Source organism: Amblyomma americanum, chromosome 10, assembly GCF_052857255.1.
Source record: "Amblyomma americanum isolate KBUSLIRL-KWMA chromosome 10, ASM5285725v1, whole genome shotgun sequence".
Lineage (NCBI taxonomy): Eukaryota > Metazoa > Arthropoda > Arachnida > Ixodida > Ixodidae > Amblyomma > Amblyomma americanum.
In genome coordinates, this window is record NC_135506.1 from 32,497,358 (window position 1) to 32,521,953 (window position 24,596).

Sequence of the window (24,596 nt, forward strand, 5' to 3'; positions counted from 1 at the left end):
TTTTCGCCGTAAAATCTTCTGGCAATCACGCCTAGCTTGACTATAGCGACTGGAACGGTGGGGAATCGTAGTCGATTTGAGCCTTGGGCCAGGATGAATTTTCTAACATTTTAGTAAATGGTGTCACTCCTTATTGTAGCCTTATGCTATTTCCGGCGTACAGCCTACGTGCTACGTGTGTTTGTGTGTTAAAGTTTTATGATGTGCTAACTCTCTGCGGGTGCATACAGTTGCGTAGTTTTTAACATCGCTGAATAAAACCGGTCGTACCCATGGCAGTAATGTGGCAGTACCCATGGGCTACTCAGACATCCTAAATTATTATAAAGGGGTCAGACAAGTATCCACCCCTATATAAGGATCTAAGTAGAGAGGATGCTGTTGCATGGCGACAGCTGCAGACGGGTACTTTTCCGAATCTAAACCTTCTTAATAAAATGTTCCCTACGCAGTATGAGGCTAGGTGCCCATGGTGCGGAGAGAAACCAGACGTATACCATACATCATAGGCCTGTCAAAAGATTGAGCCTCCAACTATTCGTAGAATGAAAAACGCCAGTGCGGAGCAGTGGAGAGTATGCTTTCCAGCGTAAGCTTGAAAGGCCAAAGGTGCATAGTAGAGCTCGCTCGCGGGATGGCCATACTCTGTGGAGCCTCGGACTAGGGCACCAACCATATGAATGAAGACGGAAGACGCCATCGGAAGATGGAAGACGCCGTCTGAAGCCGCGAAGATCTCTTTTCTAGAGCTCAATAAATGTGTTTCCGATCCGATCCGATGTGAATAAATGCACATAACTGCGATGTGACTTTGGAGAGGTTACACATTCTGCGCGTGATTATTGGCACTAGGAACATTCTTCGTTCCAAAAATACCGTCATTGCTTTACTCACATCCCTGGTTAAAGCTAAAGCAAGCAGCGATTGTCGGCGCCTGATCTATATGCGCTTAACCTGGCTGGTATCACAAACTGTGAATGCAATGTTCCGCTTTGGAAAGGAAGGTTGTGGCATACCCAGAAATGATCGAAAAACGCATTTTCAACGGGAAATTGTTTATGAATGTGACGCGATTTTCCATGTATCGTGAAATAACCCTACAACAATCAGTTTATCCTCACATATCCCCTCGGCAGGCTTGAATTTTGATTCTATCGTCAGAAGCATCCCGAATTGATAATATGTGGCAGTATTAACTAATCGTTACGAGTAATACCCAAACTTAAGAAGAAATTTTTTTTCTGCACGAAAACAATAAAAATTGCCAAAATATTCCAAAAACTTTCAATTAGAAACAGTAGCTATAGAAAATGGAATACATTTTATTCAGTCTAAAAGTGGCCGTCAAAAACTTCAAATCTTTACCGGTAGCTTGTTGGCAGCTAAAGCCAGAAGAGAATCCGAGCAACACTAACCCTATTTTTCACACAGTCCAGGGAAAACGGCAAACTCTCCAGCGATACCAAATATTTTTAATTTATTTCAAGGGGCACAGTGGAAATACTGGCAGCGAAACAGCAGCTTCTCTAGTGAAGAAAGCGAAAGATACTGGAGAGGAGGGAAAACTCCCGATAACTATGCAATTTATAAGAAAGCAACTGAAAATGGAACTTGCACATAAATGAAATAACATCTGGCACAACGAAGGAAAGAATACCTTTGCATTTCAGTGGGTTAAGAGCACTAAGCAATTGTCAGGAACATTTCCTACAAATCACCACTAGTCAATAACCATCACAGGACACGGGCAATTTACATTTTTCTTCCAGCGAGTTAACATTAGTGGAGAGCGCAGTTGCCGTTGTGATCCTGAAGTACAAGATTTTGATCACTACGCGCATAATTGCGTCTTAACGGAGCACGAAAGAAAAATATTGACAGGAAAACTTGCAAAAAACCCACAAAGGAAAACCTGAGATAATAAAAGATCAAAAGCTAGTTAAAATGTTACAGGACGTGGTAACAATATACTGGAGAAATCATACGAAAAACAGTAGCCTGCGTTGACCGCCACTGTCACTCCTGTGGCAGGAAGGCAGAGGGCTAGCGTGCTTCCATGGTGGCAACATAGCAACAAAAAAAAACAATCAGTTAACAAAACACAATCCGCAGACACCTGCCACACCACATTTGAATACACCTGGCAGATAACATTTGAAGACAAGACCTAGAGACCACATATTGGCACAGAAGGAGGGGCAAAAATCTACAAATCAAGAAAACCAATCAAGAAGGTTCGGAGCTTTCAGGATTTCCTATAGTGTAGGCAACAAACACTCACAATTAACCAGGATCTGCCTTATGTTTAGTAAATTTACTTGCGGAAAAGACATTATGTGAATCAACGATGGCTTCGACAACCGAAGAGGAATAACAAGGAGGAAGGCAGAAGAAGGAGAAAAACATGACATTACTGGACGCGCGTGTGGAGTCTAGAGAGAAGGCAAACTTTACCTGTCTTCGCTGGTTTCACCTCCTGAACATTTTCCTGTTTTCAACTTTATCAAAATGGTTTCTTTTATTGTCTTTGCACTATGCCCCTTTCTTTTGTTTTTAATTAGATTTTCATCAGCCGCGATGCCTTAGTGTTGCGGGCGAGGTATTCTTTTATCGACCTCAACCTAAAGTACGTATTCTGATGAAGCTGTTTTGACTTAAACGAGGGAGAGAGAGAAAGGAATTTTAATGAGGTGGAAGGAGGAAAGGTCGGCCGGTGGTGATATGACCCTGGCCTGCTGCTTCACACCCGGGAGAGGGGAAATGGAGGAAAGGTAAACCGGGAATGAAGGCCGATGTTGGCATAATACCATGAGTTTCATGGGGTGATGTCCACACACACACACACTGGCTGGCACTCGCATCGCGGTGAGTAGACGCACGTGAAATTCATGTCTTGAACACACGTATATGCCGTGGGAAGAGCAGCCTGCTCTCAAGTACGACTACAGCGCGGACTCCGCCGCAGGGACAGCTTTCATGGAATTGTGTTCAGGATTGCCTTAGGGAAGCAATTTTATTTGAGCTTTCCGTACTCAACTGCGGCAGCCCGAGTCCGAATATAGCGCGAGACGCGCATTTGTGTCGCCGGAGAAATTATAAATAAGAATAGAAAAAATTGAATATATTCATATTCACTTTTTCCTAATTTACCAGTTTTCACAACAAGCGTCAACACAGTCATTTTTATGTCGTGTTTGGAGCAGCCGAATGAAAGCGCGCTAGACGCCAGCGTTGGCATCCAGACAGCTCCCGCAGGTTTTAACCTGTACGCATCAAATCGCTCTCTCTCCCTCTGAGTACATTCCAGCCTGCTGCTTACGAGAATTTTGAGACGAAACAAAGCATCGTTTCCTGAATACCTCGTGCGTTTGTAAACACTTGACATCCCAGGCACATTTGGCGTTTCAGCAGAAGATGACATTTCTGCGACAAACAGCGGTCATTATGGAAGTGGGCCGAAGAACATTGTTGCGTGCATCTCAGAGGCATCGTCATCCTTTTGGTGGGTGACGCGGCATTCTGGAAAAACGCCTTGCCTATCTGCCAGCATTTCAACTGCGAATCTTATACTGGTCTTCACCACTTGGCAAAGTATATATGGCTTTTGAATACTCTTTGGCAACGTGGGTGAACACATTCTTACAAAAAGGCGCCATGAAGGGGAACTGAGGAAATGACAAATACACAGAAGACAGACACGCCGGCGCGCAAACACCTGCCAGCTAATTTCTTTTTGCGCAGAATACATCACTGCGGCCAAGCGAAGGACACAGAAAAAGCTGAAGGGAAACACGATACTCAATAGAAAACAATGTACAGTCACTTCATATCTTATTGTGGTGTCCTCCATGACGGCCTAAAGAAGTGAGTCGAGACTCGGCAAAACGTCACGAATGACGATTTATTCATGGTTTTCGGGAAAGGAAATCTGTCTCATATATCTTTGGACACCTGAACCGCGCCGTAAGGGAAGGGATAAAGGAGGGAGTGAAAGAAGAAAGGAAGAGAGAGGTGCTGTAATGGAGGGCTCCGGAATAATTTCGACCACCTGGGGATCTTTAACGCGCTTTGAAATCGCGCAGCACATAGCCGTCTTAGCGTTTTGCCTCCATAAAAACGCAGCCGCCGCGGTCGGGTTCGAACCCGGGAACTCCGGATCAGTAGCCGAGCGCCCTAACCACTGAGCCACCGCGGCGGGTGAGTGATTGAAATGATCGTACTCATTTCAGAGCTGTTGAGCATTATTTCCATCGCGTTAGAATGTCACTTAGAAGAATGTTCTTAATGGGAAATGCAACCTCATAACATTATACTGAATAATCTTGGTAATACAATGAAAGAAATATTAGAAATATCGAAACATGTGACATCATAACATCAGTAGAATATTATACACTGAAATATACCACAGAAATATCATATTCACTTCCCATACAATAACTACTGGGAAGAAGGAATGGCACACGAAAAAAAATGACATTGAAATACATGTGAAACACCCGGATGCATTTCAATAGGAAAATTATATTTATATTACCCAAGAATTGAAATCTCAATGTAATGCCCCTTCTTGGCCAAGAGAGAAGAATGCAAGGTAAGTTATTGGGACACCTAGTCCTTAAACCAGTATGGCTTGCGAGTGTTCCTTCTTGGTCGCTCCTGTGCCAAACTGGATTCTTGAGGAGACATCCTCAGTCCAGCTTCCGATGGCTGCTGTCGACGTAGGTTTCCAGGCAGAACAGCAGGGGCTGGCCCACTTTCATCAGGCAGCACTGAACACTGGGCACGCAAGACAGGAGGCACATCTTGCCTGCCTACAGATAAATCACGTGGACACTGAGCACTTGTGGCAGAAGGCACATCACACCCGTTCACACGTAAATCACTCGCATCACTCTGGAGGTGGGACGACATGGATTGTCCAGCTTGTTTCCGTGTAGAACTGGTGAAGCAAGTCCTTGCTTCTGAAGACTGAGGTACTGATGATGCATCAGGAGGCTGCCGAGGCAACACTGGGCCCTCCCAGCATTGATCGTGTGCATAACTTTTAGAATCGTACGGAAACAGTAACCGATATAAATGAATATGTTTACCCTCTTCCCGATTCAGTTGTCTCGATACCTTTGCCAGCTTGGAAGCATTCCATAGATTGCCACCAGTTAGGCGGTATGATGCTGGAACATGTTGTTGAATGACAATCCCGTGGTGCGGAGAAACGTCTGTCTCCTTTGAACTGAATGAGGGGTTTACGAACATTGACAAAGTCCCCTGGCTGAATTCTTGGTGTTCGTGATCCAAGTTTGTTACCTGTGTATTCTTTAATCGTCATCTGTTTCTTCTCCATTCTTTTCCTCAAATCTTGAATAGCTAGATATGGATCCTCAGCAAACAATGAGGAAAATGAAGGAAATACCACAATAGCCAACTTTGTACGATGGCATCTGCCATGAAAAAGAATTCCTGGTGTGACCCCTGCTGTGGATGAGGTGTAGAACTATATGTGCCAAAATACTGCGCAATTCTGGTTTTAAAAGGCCCACGTTCCAATGATGACAGCTGAACAAAATACTTGAAAGTTCTGTTAAATCTTTCGATTTGTCCGTTGGCCTGTGGTTGATATATCGAAGAATGAGTTAACTTGATAGCCCTGTTACTCAGAATTTGCTTAAATTCCTTCGACATGAAGTGAGGGCCTTGATCGGATACTATCTCTTCTCGATAGCCTTTATGGGCAAAAACGTAGAGTAATAAATCTGTAATATCTGTAGTGGTAGCATTATCTGCCATCTTCACCTGAGGTCATTTAGAAAAATAGTCAACTAAACTGATGGCATAGCGACAACGTCGAGACACTCGCTCAAACGGGCCGATTATGTCGATTGCCAACTTTTGCCAAGGCTTATCTGGAAAAGGATCAGGGTGCGAAGGTGGCACAGATGTTTCCGCCGTTTTTACGTCATGAACGGTAGTAGTGGGAGTGATCTCTTCCTCCGACGCGTATGCCGCAGCTGGAATGTAATTTTCATGTGACGCATACTCTTGCACTTCTCTCACAGAAGCTCGACGACGATTGCAGACTGACTGAAAATGTCCAACTCGTCCACAATAAAAACGAGTCCTTCTTTACACAGGACACGTAGGTGCCGACGCTATGTGACGATTCGGTCCACATCTGTAGCAGTAGAAATGCGCCATGTTATGTGTTGCGCGTCTGTGCGCGCTTATTGACGGAACCTTGTCGAAAAGTTGCGGTCGTTCGGAACGTTGCTGCTGAAGTTGCGTGTACTCGTAGACGGTGTTACGATGCCTTGTTGCTCCGGACGTCTTGAAGAACGGGCGTCTTGAAACGGAGGCAAGGTTTCTTGACGTCGGGGACGAGCTTGATGGAAATACGAAACTTCTCCTTGAATTTGCGGAGGAACTCGTGGCAACGATGGCGTTGCTTGGCGCTGTGAACGAACTTGATGCAATGAGCACGTTGCTTCTTGTATTGGTGCTGCGGCTTCTTGAGCGTCGCGAGCAGTTTGCTCATACCGCAAAGCAATATTCGAAGCTGTGGCGAAGGAGATATCGGATCCTTCTAACAAAAGGCGTTCAGGAACACGAAGCGGTGAGACGCCAGTCACGAACCTGCTTCTCATTGCTTCATTTGGGGACGCAAAACTGGACGCGTTCGCCAGATCCCGGAGTGCGGCTATGTATTCTGTGACAGACTCATCTGGCTGCTGCACGCGGTTGTAGAATTGACGTCGTTCAAATGTGTCAACACAGAAGACTCTTGGGCAATAATGTCACTGCAGTCTGATACACATCTGGTGCAGTGTCTTCCATCTCTGTGGACGCTGACGCTGGAAGCGACGCAATCTCCGGTTGCGTCATAGTACGTTCAAAATAAATTCTGCGCCCTTCGTTCCCTAAATTGTATATCAACAACAATTTCTTGCTTTCAGGTGATGCTGAAGAACCACCAGTTCAGTTCTAATCAAGTTCAAATGTTTGTATCCACTGTGCCCAAGGCCCCGCCGGGCGTCCCGGTCTCTGAAGGAAAGGCTCTGGTGCATGAACGCCGGAGAACCCTTGCGTCGCGTTCGACTTTTTTTTTCCGTTGAAAATCATGTTCACAGCTTGTATTTCTCTAGTACAATCGTCCCTCAATTCAACTTTCAAACATCATCGCCAGAAATGACGCATGGCCTTCCGATGCAATACTTAATACGGCGGTTGGCTTCCTCAATAGTCGGTTACGAAAATGGCAGCGGCTTCCCGGTCTCTCAATGGCCGGTCATTAAAACGGTGACAGCTTCCCGGATCCTCCAATGGCCGGTTACGAAATGGCAGCGGCCTCCCGACCTCGTCACTGCCCGGCTATAAAACAACCGCGGCCTCCTCAATCGCTGATAACAAAAATGCTGACCCAGTACAACGTACTTGCGGTTCATCATTCAGTCCGCATTAAATACTGAACATGAAAGTTGGCGGCCTCCCGTTCTTCGCGATTGCCGGTTACAGAAAATGGCGGCAAACGGTCTCCCTCCCTCCTCGTCTGCGCTATAACAAGTTGCACGCAATGGCGGTAACTGCGTAGGTCCGCTAGGCTTAGCGACCTCCTCAACCGACTGAACTCGAGGCGTCTCAAAACGTAACCTCGCTCATTTTCACAAGAACGCTCTTCACACATCTAAAAAATGCCGGTGATGAACGCACTCACTCGTTTTCAACAGCTTCTGTACTACGGGCGAACGCAGCTCGTTGGCAGCGGTATGGTCCTCGATGACGAGGTAGGAGGAAGCAAGTAGCCGCCAAAGTCCTCCGATGAAGTTGAATTTGCCACCAGAAATTGGCTTTGGAAAACAGAACTGAAGACAACGGGACGTCGTCCCATTTCAACTAAACCGTGACAGCCAATTAACTCACACTAGGCCAATGGGCCTAATGAATCCCATACTCGTCGCCAATGTGGTGTCGTCCAGGAGGGCCGTCCTAGAAGTGAGTCGAGACTAAGCAAAACATGACAAATGACGTTTTATTAATGGAGGGGTGGGTTTTCATGTGGAACCATCACATGACAATCCAAACTACCGATGCACATCGAAAAGGCCAAATCCAATCCATGGAGAGCAAACTGAAACTGCAAGCCAGGACACAACAGGAGTGAGTACAAGAAAGAAGGAAAAAATGAGGACTGGCCAGAAGCGAATACCCAAATGAAGAGTAAAATGGGCATTACGAAAGCTTATGATGGTAGGCGTTTTGTTTGTAGAAGAAAATTTTGAACGGCAGAGCAAACATTACCATTGGAATGCCGAAGCACTTGTGTACGGACATCGAGAAGAAAGAAGAAGGAATTGAAGACAGTGAAGAACCTCGTCGCGTGCTGCAGCTGTCGACAGCCAAAAGAAATCTACGCAGCCTTGCCGGGAGGAATTTGCAGGGGCGAAGATGTGGACGGCGCGGCAGGGATTCGTGCCGGAAGGCGCAAACTACACGGCTGTCTCCATTAATGGCAAGATCTACTCGTTCGACCCCGACCGCGAGGACGTGGACCGCACCACACGCGAGTCCGTCGAAGTCTACGTATTCGACCCTGCGACCTGCCAGTGGAACCAGCTGCAGACGCAGTCCCTTCCGGACGGGAGCCCCTGGCATAATAATTACAGCCGCACGGTCGTCGCCTACGGAGACTGCGCCTACCTCTGGAGCAGCCGGGATTATCTCGAAGTGGGTAGCGTAGTTTACCGCTTAGACATCAGAACGATGGCATGGAGTCTTCTGGAAGTGTCTGGCCAATGGCCAGAATTGCGGTTCGGCCAAACTGCATGCTTGGTGGGCAGCCGAGTCTACCTCTTTGGTGGATGGCCGGTGGATGCCCCACCCACGCCGCAGATAGATTTCCTCGACCTGAAGACATTGCGCTGGCATACTGTGCCAACCAGGGGCGAGCTGCCGGAGAACACCGTGTACCATTCGGCGTCCGCCATTGGGGACCGTATGTACGTGTGGGGCGGAGCCCTTGTGCTCTCTGGCCGAGGCACAGCCTACAGCAGCTCTCTGGTGTATCTGGACACATCCACCTCGACATGGGTGCGGCCTCGCGCCGATGGCTTTCCCCCCGAAGGGCGCGAAGATCACGCCACCTTCGTCTACAACGGAGAGCTGTACGTATTTGGAGGTTTGGACTTCGACCGGGGCCGATACTTTGGCATCATCCACAAGTACAGCCCTGAGAGGTCCTCCTGGAGCGTAGTGACGCCGAAGCGGTCAGGCCCGTCGGCCAGGCGGTTCCCGGGCTGCTGCGTGATTGACAATTTGCTTTTCGTCTTCGGTGGTCGAGAATTGAAATCCTACGCAACGGTCGAGCAGTGGATGCAGTCTAGTGCAGAGGAGACTTCTGAACTATGCGAAGAGGCGCTGACGGATATGCACGTGCTAGACTTTTGTCCGACTTTGAAGCCTATGTGCCTGATGGCTGTCATAGATGCAAATGTGCATGTCGGCCATCTGCCGCCTGCCATTAAAAAGGAGGTCAGTGCACTCACAAGCTACAGCAGCACTTCGCCGTCATCTCAGCCTGCACGCTCAAGCTGCGCACCAGACTGACTGGACTCTTTAGATGTGGCCATAGACTATGGGGACGGTAATCTACGCGACCGCTGGGGCGACGCTACAGCAAGAAAAAAAAAATCTTTTGTGTAAACTGCCCCCTGCTTCGTGCAATGTTTGCACACAAATGCCCAAATGTTCATGTGTCCATGCAGTTCGAATCCAAGTTTCCTTGCTATTATACCTCCAGAGAATAAATGAGAAACGGCTTCTTATACTAAGGCATCTCTCTATTAAAGTTTACTTCATATCAGGCATTTTTAGACCATTTCACTAACACAACTCTACCTTAGAGTATGAAGGAAGCAACCAGTGTAGAAACCCCACAAGTATTTCATCAATTTTTTGTCACCGTAAAATCTGGCAATCACGCCTAGCATGACTATAGCGACTGGAACGGTTAGGGAATCATAGCGGATTGGAGCCTTGGGCCAGGAGGAATTTTCAAACATTTTATAAAATGGTGTCACTCTTCATTGCAGCCTTATGCTATTATTTCCGGCGTACAGCCTACGTGCTACGCATGTTTATGTGTTAAAATTTTATGCTTTGCTAACTATCTGCGGGTGCATACAGTTGCGTGGTTTTTAACATCGCCGAATAAAACAGGTCGTACCCATGGCAGTAGTGTGGAGTACCCATGGTCTACTCAGACATCTTAAATTATTATAAAGGCGTCAGACTGAAGTATCCACCCCTACATAACGATCTAAGCATAGAGGATGCTGTTGCATGGCGACAGCTGCAGACGGGTACTTTTCCGAATCTAAACCTTCTTAATGAAATGTTCCCTACGCAGTATGAGGCTAGGTGCCCATGGTGCGGAGAGAAACCAGATTTATACCATACATCATGGGCCTGTCAAAAGATTGAGGCTCCAACTATTCATAGAATGAAAAACGCCAGTGCGGAGCAGTGGGAGAGTATGCTTTCCAGCGTAAGCTTGAAAGGCCAAAGGTGCATAGTAGAGCGAGCTCGCGAGATGGCCATATTCAGTTGAGCCTCGGACTAAGGCACCAACCCTGTGAATGAAGACGGAAGACGCCATCGGAAGATGGAAGACGCCGTCTGAAGCCGCGAAGATCTCTTTTCTAGAGTTCTATAATTGTGTTTCCGATCCGATCCGATGTCAATAAATGCACATAATTGCGATGTGACTTTGGAGAGGTTACACATTATGCGCGTGATTATTGGCACTAGGAATATTCTTCGTTCCAAAAATACCGTCATTGCTTTACTCACAGCCCTGGTTGAAGCTAAAGCAAGCAGCGATTGTCGGCGCCTGATCTATATGCGCTTAACCTGGCTGGTATCACAAACTGTGAATGCAATGTTCCGCTTTCGAAAGGAAGGTTGTGGCATACCCAGAAATGATCGAAAAACGCATTTTCAACGGGAAGCTATTTATGAACGTGACGCGATTTTCCATATGTCGTGAAATAACCCTACAACAATCAGTTTATCCTCACATATCCCCTCGGCAGGCTTGAGTTTTTTTTCCTGTCGTCAGAAGCATCCGGAATTGACTATATGTGACAGTATTAACTAATCAGTACGAGCGATACCAAAACTTTAGAAGAAATATTTTTCTGCGCAATGACAATAAAAATTGCCAAAATATTCATCTGACTTTCAAGCAGAAACATTAGCCATATAAAAAGCAATACATTTTATTCAGTGTAAAAGTGGCCGTCAAGAACTTCAAATCTTTACCGGTAGCTTGTCGGCAGCTAAAGCCAGAAGAGAATCCGAGCAACACTAACCCTATTTTTCACACAGTCAAGGGAAAACTGCAAAGTCTCCAGCGATACCAAATATTTTTAATTTATTTCAAGGGGCACAGGGGAAATACTGGCAGCGAAACAGCAGCTTCTCTAGCGAAGAAAGCGAAAGATACTGGAGAGGAGGAAAAGCTCCCGATAACTATGCAATTTATAAGAAAGCAACTGAAAATGGAACTTGCACATAAATGAAATAACATCTGGCACAACGAAGGAAAGAATACCTTTGCATTTCAGTGGGTCAAGAGCACTAAGCAAATGCCAGGAACATTTACTTCAAATCACCACCAGTCAAAAGCCATCACAGGACACGGGCAATTTGCATTTTTCTTCCAGCGAGTCAACATTAGTGGGGAGCGCAGTTGCCGTTGTGATCCTGAAGTACAAGATTTTGATCACTACGCGCATAATGGCGTCTTAACGGAGCACGAAAGAAAAATATTGACAGGAAAGCTTGGAAAAAACACACAAAGAGAAAACCGGAGATAATAAAAGATCAAAAGCTAGTTAAAATGTTACAGGACGTGGTAAAATATACTGAAGAAATCATACGAAAAACGGTAGCCTGCGTTTACCGCCACTGTCACTCCTGTGGCAGCAAGGCAGAGGGCTAGCGTGCTTCCATGGTGGCAACATAGCTAAAAAAAACCAAAAAGAAATCAGTTAACAAAACACAATCCGCAGACACCTGCGACACAACATTTGAATACACCTGGCTGATCACATTTGAAGACGAGACCGAGAGACCACATATTGGCACAGAAGGAGGGGCAAGAATCTTACAAATAAAGAAAACCAATCAAGAAGCTTCGAAGGTTTAAGGATTTCCAATAGTTTAGGCAGCAAACATTGACAATTAACCAGGATCTGCCTTATGTTTAGTAAATTTACTTGCGGAAAAGACATCATGTGAATCAACGATGGCTTCGGCAACCGAAGAGGAATAACAAGGAGGAAGACAGAAGAAGGAGAAAAACATGACATTACTGGACGCGCGTGGGGAGTCTAGAGAGAAGGCAAACTTTACCTGTCTTCGCTGGTTTCACCCCCTGAACATCTTCCTGTTTTCAACTTTATCAAAGTGGTTTCTTTTATTGTCTTTGCACTATTCCCCTTTCTTTTGTTTTTAATTAGATTTTCATCAGCCGCAATGCCTTAGTGTTGCGGGCGAGGTATTCTTTTATCGACCTCAACCTAAAGTACGTATTCTGATGAAGCTGTTTTGTCTTAAACGAGGGAGAGAGAGAAAGGAATTTCAATGAGGTGGAAGGAGGAAAGGTCGGCCGGTGGTGATATGACCCTGGCCTGCTGCTTCACACCTGGGAGAGGGGAAAGGGAGGAAAGGTAAACCGGGAATGAAGGCTGATGTTGGCATAATACCATGAGTTTCATGGGGTGATTTCCACACACACATACACACTGGCTGACACTCGCATCGCGGTGAGTAGACGCATGTGAAATTCATGTCTTGAACACATGTATATGTTGAGGGAAGAGCAGCCTGCTCTCAAGTCCAACAACAGCGCGGACTCCGCCTCAGGGACAGCTTTCATGGAATTGTGTTCAGCATTGCCTTAGGGAAGCAATTTTCCTTCAGTTTCGAGCACTCAACCCGTGTGCTGTGCGATGTCAGTGCACGTTAAAGATCCCCAGGTGGTCGAAATTATTCCGGAGCCCTCCACTACGGCACCTATTCTTCCTTTCTTCTTTCACTCCCTCCTTTATCCCTTCCCTTACGGCGCGGTTCAGGTGTCCAAAGATGTATGAGACAGATACTGCGCCATTTCCTTTCCACAAAAAACCAATTATTATTATTATTATTAACTGCGACAGCCTGAGTGTGAATAGAGTGCGAGACGCGCATTTGTGTTGACGGAGAAATTAGAAAAAAGAATAGAAACAAATTGAATACTTTCATATTAGCTTTTCCCTAATTTACCAGTTTTCACAACAAGCGTGAACACAATCATTTTTATGTCGTGTTTGGAGCGGCCGAATGAAAGCGTGCCTCGACACTAACGTTGGCATTCATACAGCTCGCGCAGGTCTTAACCGGTACGCATCAAATTTCTCTCTCTCTCTTCTTACTGCTGCTTACGAGAATTCCGACGGTTTTGCGTTCCGAGAGAATTCTGTGCGTTTGTAAACACTTGGCATCCCAGGCACATTTGGCCTTTCAGCAGAAGTTCACATTTCTGTGAGAAACAGTGGCCTTTAGAGAAGTGGGCCGAAGAACATTGTTGCGTGCACCTCAGAGGCATCGTCATCCTTTTGGTGGGTGACGCGGCATTCTCCAAAAACGCCTTGCCTATCTGCCAGCATTTCAATAGAACATTTCATCCTTTTCTTCACCACTTGGCAAAGTATAGATGGCTTTTGATTTCTGTTTGGCAACGTGGGTGAACGCATTTTTACAAAAAAGGCGCCATGAAGGGGAACTGACGAAATGATAAATACACAGAAGACAGACACGCCGGCGCGCAAACACCTGGCAGCTAATTTATTTTGCGCAGAATAAGTCACTGCGGCCAAGCGAAGGACACAGAAAAGCCTGAAAGCCAACACGTAACTCTTCACAAAACAATGTACAGTCACTTTATATATTTTTTGTTATTATCTTATCATTATATATAGTTTTTGCCAATGCACCCAAGGTATGAAAGTTCGCCAGTAGGGGCACTGGAACATCCCTCACACAGGTGCACGTGCATAAAGGAGAACGAAGAAAGGGTTGAAGAAGACGATCCCGCACGTGCACGTGCACGTTCTACGACCGAAAAGAAACCTGCGCATCTTTCCCGGGAGGAATTTGCAGTAGCGAAGATGTGGACGGTGCGGCTGGGAGGCGTGCCGGAAGGCGCATGCTACACATCTGTCTCCATTAATGGCAAGATCTACTCGTTCGGCCCCGACCGCGAGGATGTGGACCGCACCACACGCGAGTCCGTCGAAGTCTACGTATTCGACCCTGCGACCTGCCAGTGGAACCAGCTGCAGACGCAGTCCCTTCCGGACGGGAGCCCCTGGCATCATAATTACAGCCGCACGGTCGTCGCCTACGGTGATAGCGCTTACCTCTGGAGCAGCCGGGATTATATCGAAAGGGGTAGCGCAGTTTACCGCTTCGACACCAGAACGATGGCATGGAGTCTTCTGGAAGTGTCTGGCATATGGCCAGAATTTCGGTTCGGCCAAACTGCATGCTTGGTGGGCAGCCTAGTCTACCTCTATGGTGGATGGCCGGTGGATGGCCCACCCACGCCGCAGATAGATTTCCTCGACCTGAAGACATTGCGCTGGCATACTGTGACAACCAGAGGCGAGCTTCCGGAGAACACCATGTACCACTCGGCGTCCGCCATTGGGGACCGTATGTACGTGTGGGGCGGAGCCATTGTGCTTTCTGGCCGAGGCACAGCCTACAGCAGCTCTCTGGTGTATCTGGACACGTCCACCTCGACATGGGTGCGGCCTCGCGTCGATGGCTTTCCCCCCGAAGGGCGCGCAGATCACGCCACCTTCGTCTACAACGGAGAGCTGTATGTATTTGGAGGTTTGGACTTCGACCGGGGCCGATACTTTGGCATCATCCACAAGTACAACCCTGAGAGGTCCTCCTGGAGCGTAGTGACGCCGAAGCGGTCAGGCCCGTCGGCCAGGCGGTTCCCGGGCTGCTGCGTGATTGACAATTTGCTTTTCGTCTTCGGTGGTCGAGGATTGAAATCCTACACAACGGTCGAGCAGTGGATGCAGTCTAGTGCAGAGGAGACTTCTGAACTATGCGAAGAGGCGCTCACGGATATGCACGTGCTAGACTTTTGTCCGACTTTGAAGACTATGTGTCTGATGGCTGTCATAGATGCAAATGCGCATGTGGGCCACCTGCCGCCTGCCATTAAAAAGGAGGTCAGTGCACTCACAAGCTACAGGAGCACTTCGCCGTCATCTCAGCCTGCAGGCTCAAGCTGCGCACCAGACTGACAGGACTATTTCGATGTGGCCATAGACTGTGGGGACGGTAATCTACGCGACCACTGTGGCGACGCTACAGAAAAAAATATTGCTTTCAAGTAAATTGCCCCCTGCTTCGTGCAAAGTTTGCACACAAATGCGCAAATGTTCATGTGTCCATGCAGACGACTCCAAGTTTCCTTGTTATTATACCTCCGGAGAATAAATGAGAAACGACTTCTTAAACTAAGACATCTCTCTATTAAAGTGTATTTCATAACAGGTATTTTTAGGCCATTTCACTAACACAACTCTACATTTGATTATGAAGGAAGCAACCAGTGTAGAAACCCCACAAGTATTTCATCAATTTTTTGTCACCGCAACATCTTCTGGCAATCACGCCTAGCTTGACTATAGCGACTGCAACGGTTAGGGAATCATAGCTGATTTGAGCCTTGGGCAAGGGTAAATATTCAAACATTTTAGAAAATGGCGTCAGTCTTCATTGCTGCCGTATGCTATTATTTCCGGCGTACAGCCTACGTGCTACGCGTGTTTGTGTGTTAAAGTTTTATGATGTGCTAACTCTCTGCGGGTGCATACAGTTGCGTAGCTTTTAACATCGCCGAATAAAACAGGTCGTACCCATGGCAGTAATGTGGCAGTACCCATGGGCTACTCAGACATCCTAAATTATTATAAAGGGGTCAGACTGAAGTATCCACCCCTACATAAAGATCTAAGCATAGAGGATGCTGTTGCATGGCGACAGCTGCAGACGGGTACTTTCCTGAATCTAAACCTTCTTAATAAAAAGTTCCCTACGCAGTATGAGGCTAGGTGCCCATGGTGCGGAGAGAAACCAGATTTATACCATACATCATGGGCCTCTCAAAAGATTGAGGCTCCAACTATTCGTAGCATGAAAAACGCGAGTGCGGAGCAGTGGGAGAGTATGCTTTAGCGTAAACTTGAATGGCCAAAGGTGCCTAGTAGAGCTCGCTCGCGAGAAAGCCATATTCAGTTGAGCCTCGGACTAAGGCACAAACTCTATGAATGAAGACGGAAGACGCCATCGGAAGATGGAAGACGCCGTCTGAAGCCGCCGCGAAGATCTCTTTTCTAGAGCTCTATAAATGTGTTTCCGATCCAATCCGATGTGAATAAATGCACATAATTGCGATGTGACTTTGGAGAGGTTACACATTATGCGCGTGATTATTGGCACTAGGAACATTCTTCGTTCCAAAAATACCGTCACTGCTTTACTCACACCCCTTGCTGAAGCTAAAGCAAGCAGCGATTGTCGGCACCTGATCTATATGTTCTTAACCTGGCTGGTATCACAAACTGGGAATGCAATGTTCCCGTTTCGAAAGGAAGGTTGTGGCATACCCAGAAATGCTCGAAAAACGCATTTTCAACGGGAAATTATTTTTGAACGTGACGCGATTTTTGATATATCGTAAAATAACACTACAACAATCAGTTTATCCTCTCATATCCCCTCGGCAGGCTTGAATTTTGTTTCTATCGTCAGAAGCATCCCGAATTGATAATATGTGGCAGTATTAACTAATCGGTACGAGCAATACCCAAACTTTAGAAGAAATATTTTTCTGCACAAAAACAATAAACACTGCCAAAATATTCCAAAAACTTTGAATTAAAAACTGTAGCCATAAAAAAGGAATCCATTTTATTCAGTCTAAAAGTGGCCGTCAAAAACTTCAAATCTTTACCGGTATCTTGTCGGCAGCTAAAGCCAGAAGAGAATCCGAGCAACACTAACCCTATTTATACACAGTGAAGGGAAAACTGCAAAGTCTCCAGCGATACCAAATATTTTTAATTTATTTCAAGGGGCACAGGGGAAATACTGGCAGTGAAACAACAGCTTCTCTTGCGAAGAAAGCGAAAGATACTGGAGAGGAGGAAAAGCTGCCGACAACTACACAATTTATAAGAAAGCAACTGAAAATGGAACTTGCACATAAATGAAATAACATCTGGCACAACGAAGGAAAGAATACCTTTGCATTTCAGTGGGTTAAGAGCACTAAACAAATGCCGGAAACATTTACTACAAATCACCACCAGTCAATAGCCATCACAGGACACGGGCAATTTACATTTTTCTTCCAGCGAGTTAACATTTGTGGAGAGCGCAGTTACCGTTGTGATCCTGAAGTACAAGATTTTGATCACTACGCGCATAATTGCGTCTTAACGGAGCACGAAAGAAAAATATTGACAGGAAAGCTTGGAAAAAACACACAAAGAGAAAACCTGAGATAATAAAAGATCAAAAGCTAGTTAAAATGTTACAGGACGTGGTAAAAATATACTGGAGAAATCATACGAAAAACAGTAGCCTGCGTTGACCGCCACTGTCACTCCTGTGGCAGCAAGGCAGAGGGCTAGCGTGCTTCCATGGTGGCAACATAGCAACAACAAAAAAACAATCAGTTAACAAAACACAATCCGCAGACACCTGCGACACCACATTTTAATACACCTGGCAGATCACATTTGAAGACGAGATTGAGAGACCACATATTGGCACAGAAGGAGGGGCAAGTATCTTACAAATCAAGAACACCAATCAAGAAGCTTCGGAGGTTTAAGGATTTCCAATAGTGTAGGCAGCAAACATTGACAATTTACCAGGATGTACCTAATGATTAGTAAATTTTCTCGCGGAAAAGACATTATGTGAATCAACGATGACTTCGACAACCGAAGAGGAATAACAAGAAGGAACAGACAGACAGAAAAGCTTTATTCAGCAAGTGAGTTTTAGACCCAGCTGGGTCCCTGGGCCATTGCGCGGTCCCGCACTGCATCAAGTAGGTCATGCCGGGACATGACGTCGGCAGCCCGAGTCACCGCAAGCTGTGATGTCGGGTCTGCAGACATAAGCAGGACCTCCCAGTCCTCCCAGCTCGAGATGGCGTGCTGTCCCCGCAGGGGAGGGTCAGCAGGGCAGCCGAAAAGGATATGGGAGAGTGTGGCGTGGGGGTCACCGCATAGGGAGCATGCAGGGGATGTGCCGCAATAGTGGGATAAAAGCTGAGGGGATGACAGAGAGCGGGTCTGGAGGCGTCTGAAGAGGATCTGTTGGGAGTGCGTAAGAGAGGGGTGGAGAGGAGGGTAAGTCCGACGGTCCAAACGGGGTATTTACGTGAGCTCCGCAAAGGTGTGCGCCCGCTCCCTCGAGAATCCTGGATCGAGACTGTCCTGAGCCCGGCAAATCAGAGCTCGGGCCAATTTATCGGCAGCCTCGTTTCCAGGGTTCCCAGAGTGAGCCGGCTCCCACTGAAGCTCTACCCTGCGCGGTAAATTTTGGGTAGGGGTGTTCAACAATTGCCAGGCAGGGGCGTGAATACTGCCCCTGGCAAAGTTGGACAGAGCCGTTTTGGAGTCGCTGAACATGTATTTGGCGTCCGAATGTACAAGGGTTAGGGCGATGGCGGTCTCTTCTGCCTCCTCAGGCGTAGAGCCAGAGGGAAGACAGTGAGTTAGGGTTAGATTGTGGGCAACTGTTACCGCTTCATGCGCTGTACATGCGGCATCTACCCAAACGGCATGGTGGGCTTGCCCATAATACTTATGGAGGGCATTAGCGCGAGCTACGCGGCGAGGGATGTGATATTGGGGATGGACGTTTCGAGGAAGGGGTTTCACAACGAGAGGTGTATGGATGTGTCGAGGGATGGCTATAAGGGTTGACTGGTTAGCGGGTATGTTGATGCGAAGGGAGGAGAGTATAGGGCGGCCAGTGGCGCTCGTGGCAAGTCTGAGGTACTGTGTCTGAAGGTGCGCGTCAACTAGTTCCTGAATGGTGTTATGCATGCCTAGTGCAAGAAGTTTGGCTGTGCTAGTGCTACGAGGTAGGTTTAGGGCTGCCTTAGTCGCAAGGCGGATCATTGCGTTCCCGCGTTCGGGTTCCGTGCGGTTCAATTTGAGATATGGGGTTGCGTATAGAATGTGGCTAAGCATAAATGCGTGCACTACTTTCATGTTGTCCGCTTCGTCTAAACCCTTGTTAAGGGAGGACACTCGGCGTAGAAGGTGCAACACGGATTGCGTGGAGGCCTTGAGCCTTTTAAGGGTATGTTAATTTCGTCCAGAATCCTGCAAGTGGAGGCCAAGGATGCGGAGAGCGGGTGTGATGGGGATAGGGGATCCTTTTAAAAAGACTTGGATGGACGAGTTAGCGCTAGATTTTGGCCTAATTAGTAAGAGCACGGACTTAGATGGGGAACATTCGAGCCCGATGGATGACGCGTGAGAGGAGATGGTGTCTGCTGCTAACTGAAGAGTTTCCTCAATTTCCCCGTCAGAGCCATGAGTGGTCCATGTGGTAATATCATCAGCGTACAGGGTATGCTTTAGGTGTGGGATTAGAGCCAGTTTGTGAGCTAGGGGGATGAGAGCAACGTTAAAGAAAAGGGGAGAAAGGACCGCCCCTTGAGGGGTTCCGAGCTCTCCGAGTTTATAAGGGGATGTGGTAATCTGATCTATGTGCAGGGAGGCAGTGCGGCCCGAGAGAAACGCGCGAGCGTAATTGTAGGTATTAGGGCCTACCTGTTGAGCCTGCAGTTCCCGTAAGATGGGCATTGTGTCGAATTCTGTCAAATGCCTTGGTGAGGTCAACTGCCAGGATAGCTTTAGTGTGGTGGGGGATGGTATCATCAAGCACGTCATGCGCAATTTGAAGTAGGGCGTCCTGCGCAGATAGATGCGCACGAAATCCGAGCATACTGTGGGGGAAAAGGTGGTTGTCTTCCATGTACGTTGTTAGCCGAGCAAGAATTATGTGCTCGAAGACCTTGCCTAGACAGGATGTAAGAGAAATGGGGCGGATGTTGTCTGGGGTGATAGACTTGTGGGGTTTTGGAATGAAAAATAATTTTTCCATGTTTCCACAAGCGTGAACACAGCCATTTTTATGTCGTGTTTGGAGCGGCCGAATGAAAGCGCGCCTCGACGCCAGCGTTGGCATTCATACAGCTCGCGCAGGTCTTAAACGGTACGCATCAGGTCACACTTTCTCTCTCCCTCTCAGTACATTCCAGCCTGCTGCTTACAATAATTTTGAGACGAAACAAAGCATCGTTTCCTGGATACCTCGTGCGTTTGTAAACACTTGGCATCCTAGGCACATTTGGCGTTTGAGCAGAAGTTGACATTTCTGCGACTAACAGCGGTCTTTATGGAAGTGGGCCGAAGAACATTGTTGCGTGCATCTCAGATGCATCGTCATCCTTTTGGTGGGTGACGCGGCATTCTCGAAAAACGCCTTGCCTTTCTGCCAGCATTTCAATGGCGCATCTCATACTGGTCTTCACCACTTGGCAAAGTATAGATGGCTTTTGAATACTGTTTGGCAACGTGGTTGAACACATTTTTTCAAAAAGGCGCCATGAAGGGGAATAGAGGAAATGATAAATACACAGAAGACAGACACGCCGGCGCGCAAACACCTGGCAGCTAATTTAATTTTGCGCAGAATAAGTTACTGCGGCCAAGCGAAGGACACAGAAAAAACCTGAAGGCCAACACGTAACTCTTCACAAAACAATGTACAGTCACTTTATATATTTTTTGTTATTATCTTATCATTATATATAGTTTTTGCCAATGCACCCAAGGTATGAAAGTTCGCCAGTAGGGGCACTGGAACATCCCTCACACAAGTGCACGTGCATAAAGGAGAACGAAGAAAGGGGCATTCTACTCTATACCTTGGCCAATCCCCCCCACGTGGGTATGTGCCATATTACTTGAGAAGAAGAAGAAGAAGAAGAAGAAGAAGAAGAAGAAGAAGAAAGAAGAAGAAGAAGAAGAAGAAGAAGAAGAAGAAGAAGAAGAAGAAGAAGAAGAAGAAGAAGAAGAAGAAGAAGAAGAAGAAGAAGAAGAAGAAGAAGAAGAAGAAGAAGAAGAAGAAGAAGAAGAAGAAGAAGAAGAAGAATATAATCCCGCACGTGCACGTGCACATTCTACGACCGAAAGAAACCTGCGCATCTTTCCCGGTAGGATTTTACAGTGGCGAAGATGTGGACGGTGCGGCTGGAAGGCGTGCCAGAAGGTGCAAACTACACGGCTGTCTCCATTAATGGCAAGATCTACTCGTTCGACCCCGACCGCGAGGACGTGGACCCCACCACACGCGAGTCCGTCGAAGTCTACGTATTCGACCCTGCGACCTGCCAGTGGAACCAGCTGCAGACGCAGTCTCTTCCGGACGGGAGCCCCTGGCATAATAATTACAGCCGCACGGTCGTCGCCTACGGAGACTGCGCCCTACCTCTGGAGCAGCCGGGATTATATCGAAGTGGGTAGCGTAGTTTACCGCTTCGACACCAGGACGATGGCATGGAGTCTCCTGGAAGTGTCTGGCCAATGGCCAGAATTTTCGGTTCGGCCAAACTGCATGCTTGGTGGGCAGCCGAGTCTACCTCTATGGTGGATGGCCGGTGGATGGCCCACCCACGCCGCAGATAGATTTCCTCGACCTGAAGACATTGCGCTGGCATACTGTGCCAACCAGAGGCGAGCAGCCCGGAGAACCCCCTGTACCATTCGGCGTCCGCCATTGGGACCGTATGTACGCGTGGGGCGGAGCCCTAGAGCTCCAGGCGAGGACAGCTACAGCAGCTGTACTTGTGGATTGGATGTCCAAAGTATCGGGTGGCCCCGGTCGAAGGTTCCCCGAAGACCTCCTAAATACATAGAGCTCTCCGTTGTGAGACGAAGGGTGCAACGGAGAGCTCTATGTATTTGGAGGTTTGGACTTCGACCGGGACCGATACTTTGGCATCATCCACAAGTACAGCCCTGAGAGGTCCTCCTGGAGCGTAGTGACGCCGAAGCGGTCAGGCCCGTCGGCCAGGCGGTTCCCGGGCTGCTGCGTGATTGACAATTTGCTTTTCGTCTTCGGTGGTCGAGGATTGAAATCCTACGCAACGGTCGAGCAGTGGATGCAGTCTAGTGCAGAGGAGACTTCTGAACTATGCGAAGAGGCGCTGACGGATATGCACGTGCTAGACTTTTGTCCTACATTGAAGACTATGTGTCTGATGGCTGTCATAGATGCACGCGTGCATGTCGGCCACCTGCCGCCTGCCATTAAAAAGGAGGTCAGTGCACTCACAAGGTACAGCAGCACTTCGCCGTCATCTTAGCCTGCAGGCTCAAGCTGAGCACTAGACTGCCAGGAATCGTTCGATGAAGCCATAGAAATGGGGACGCTGGTGACGCGACCGCTGTAGCAACGCTCTAGCAAAAAAAGAAAACCCCTTTCGAGTAAATTACCGCCTCCGTGCAAATTTCGCACACAAACGCACAGATGTTCATGCTTCCTGCTTTTTCCAAATATATTTGCTGTTCGCTTCATTTCTCCGGAACAGAAATGAGGACCAGCTTCTTAAACCAAGTCAGTCTCTTCTTATATACTTCATTTTAGGCGTTTTCTTTAGGGTATTTTTCATCATCATCATCATAATCAGCCTGACTACACCTACTGCAGGGCAAACTCCTCTCGCATGTCTCTCAATTAACCCTGTCCTTTGCCAGCTGCGCCCACCTAATGCCTGCGAACTTCCTAATCCCATCCGCCCACCTAGCTTTCTGCCGCCCCCTGCTACGCTTGCCTTCTCTTGAAATCCACTCCGTTACCCTTAAGGACCAGCGGTTATCTTGCCTTCGCATCACATGCCCGGCCCAACCTCCTTTATTCCTCTTGGTTTCGACTAGGATGTCGTTAACCCGCGTTTGTTCCCTCACCCACTCTGCCCGCTTCCCGGTCTCTTAACGTTACACCTATCACTTTCTCGTCTATAGCTCGTTGCGTTGTCCTTAACTTGAGCTGAAAACTTTTCGTTAGCCTCCATGTTTCTGCCCCTAGGTGCGTACCGGTAAGATACACCTGCTGTACGTTTTTCTCTTGAGTAATATTGGTAACCTGCGGTTAATAATCTGAATGGCAGTTTATACTATTGCAGTAACATAACTGGCAGTTTATACTATTGCAGTAACATAACTAACTCTGAGTATGTACGGTAGCAGCCGTTGTCGAAACCAGAGAAGTATTTCATCAGTTATTTGTCGCCGTAAATCTTTTGGCAATCAAGCTTTACTGAATGGCTTAAGCGACTGGAACGATTTGATAGCGATTCCGGTTTGGAGCCCTGGTGCAAGGGCGAGTTTGCAAACATCATTTCAAAATGCGGTATTGCTATTTATGGCAGCCCTATGCCATGATTTCCGGTATACGGCCTACGTGCTATGCATGTTATAGGTGATATACCATACCCAGCAATCGTAGACAAAAGCAATTTTAAGCGGGAAACTGTTTATGCACGCAATTTTTTCATAAAATGAAACTTTCACTACAACAATCACTATATCCGCAGGTCAACCGACAGCAGTCATTTTTTTTTGTATTTGCGTTTTCGCTATCGTCAAATGCGTTCCTCATTGGTTTTTTATGGCAGTCTTAACTGCTCGATGCGGGCGATGGAAACAGTTTAAAAGAAAGATTTTGCTACATATCGGAATAATGGACTATTACCTTTGCGGCGAGGAATTGGTCCTCGCTGCACGATAAAAAGAAACGTACTGACACCGTGGAGATCCCGAGCAGATTCCTGAACAATGCAGACTCCAGCAGCTTCCTTCCAAGGAAGAACTTGAAGACCGACGCACCACACAACGGCTGCACCTTGTTATTTTAAAGCAGACAGTACTGTTTACTTCGACGCCTTTGCCTTGTCGCGCGGCGGTTAATTTCATGAACACCGGAGGATGTTGTCGGTACGTTCACGTGCTTTAGTTATGTGGAACGATGTGTTGTTGTGTGAGGGGACCTCTTTCGATCAAGTGCCCCGCGAGCATTCGCCTCGTCACAGGTGAATGGAGGAAATCGCAGCTGGCACCGTGAAGAACACATTTAATCTTGGGAGCACGAAAGCATTTTATTCTGTTACCACTTCTGACAGTTCTGTTACCACGGCCTCATTTAAAATGTTACGCACCAAGTTTCATGATCTCCGGTGCATCCACTTCATGAAGCTCCAAGTGCTCGGCAGGTAGCTCAGTTTTTCTCCACTGTTGCAACCGTCGACTGTCTGTGCTGGCTTTAAAGTTGTTGGCTGGAATGGAACACTTTACCAGAAGAGGTCGTCACAGCTGACGATGTTCACTTCGCTCAACTTATTCATAATTTCTAATTACTTGAATATTCTTTGCACTCTG

General features: G+C 47.2%; 2 protein-coding genes across 2 annotated transcripts; both read left to right on the top strand.

Moving 5' to 3' along the window:
• The first annotated feature begins 8,439 nt into the window (after window positions 1–8,439).
• Window positions 8,440–9,597, top strand: LOC144108153 (kelch domain-containing protein 3-like). The gene has a single exon (XM_077641431.1). The coding sequence runs from the start codon at window positions 8,440–8,442 to the stop codon at window positions 9,595–9,597; it is 1,158 nt and encodes a 385-aa protein (XP_077497557.1).
• Window positions 9,598–14,204: 4,607 nt separating this feature from the next.
• LOC144108154 (kelch domain-containing protein 3-like) lies at window positions 14,205–15,362 on the top strand. The gene has a single exon (XM_077641432.1). It carries the CDS (start codon window positions 14,205–14,207, stop codon window positions 15,360–15,362), a length of 1,158 nt encoding a protein of 385 aa, XP_077497558.1.
• Window positions 15,363–24,596: the final 9,234 nt, after the last annotated feature.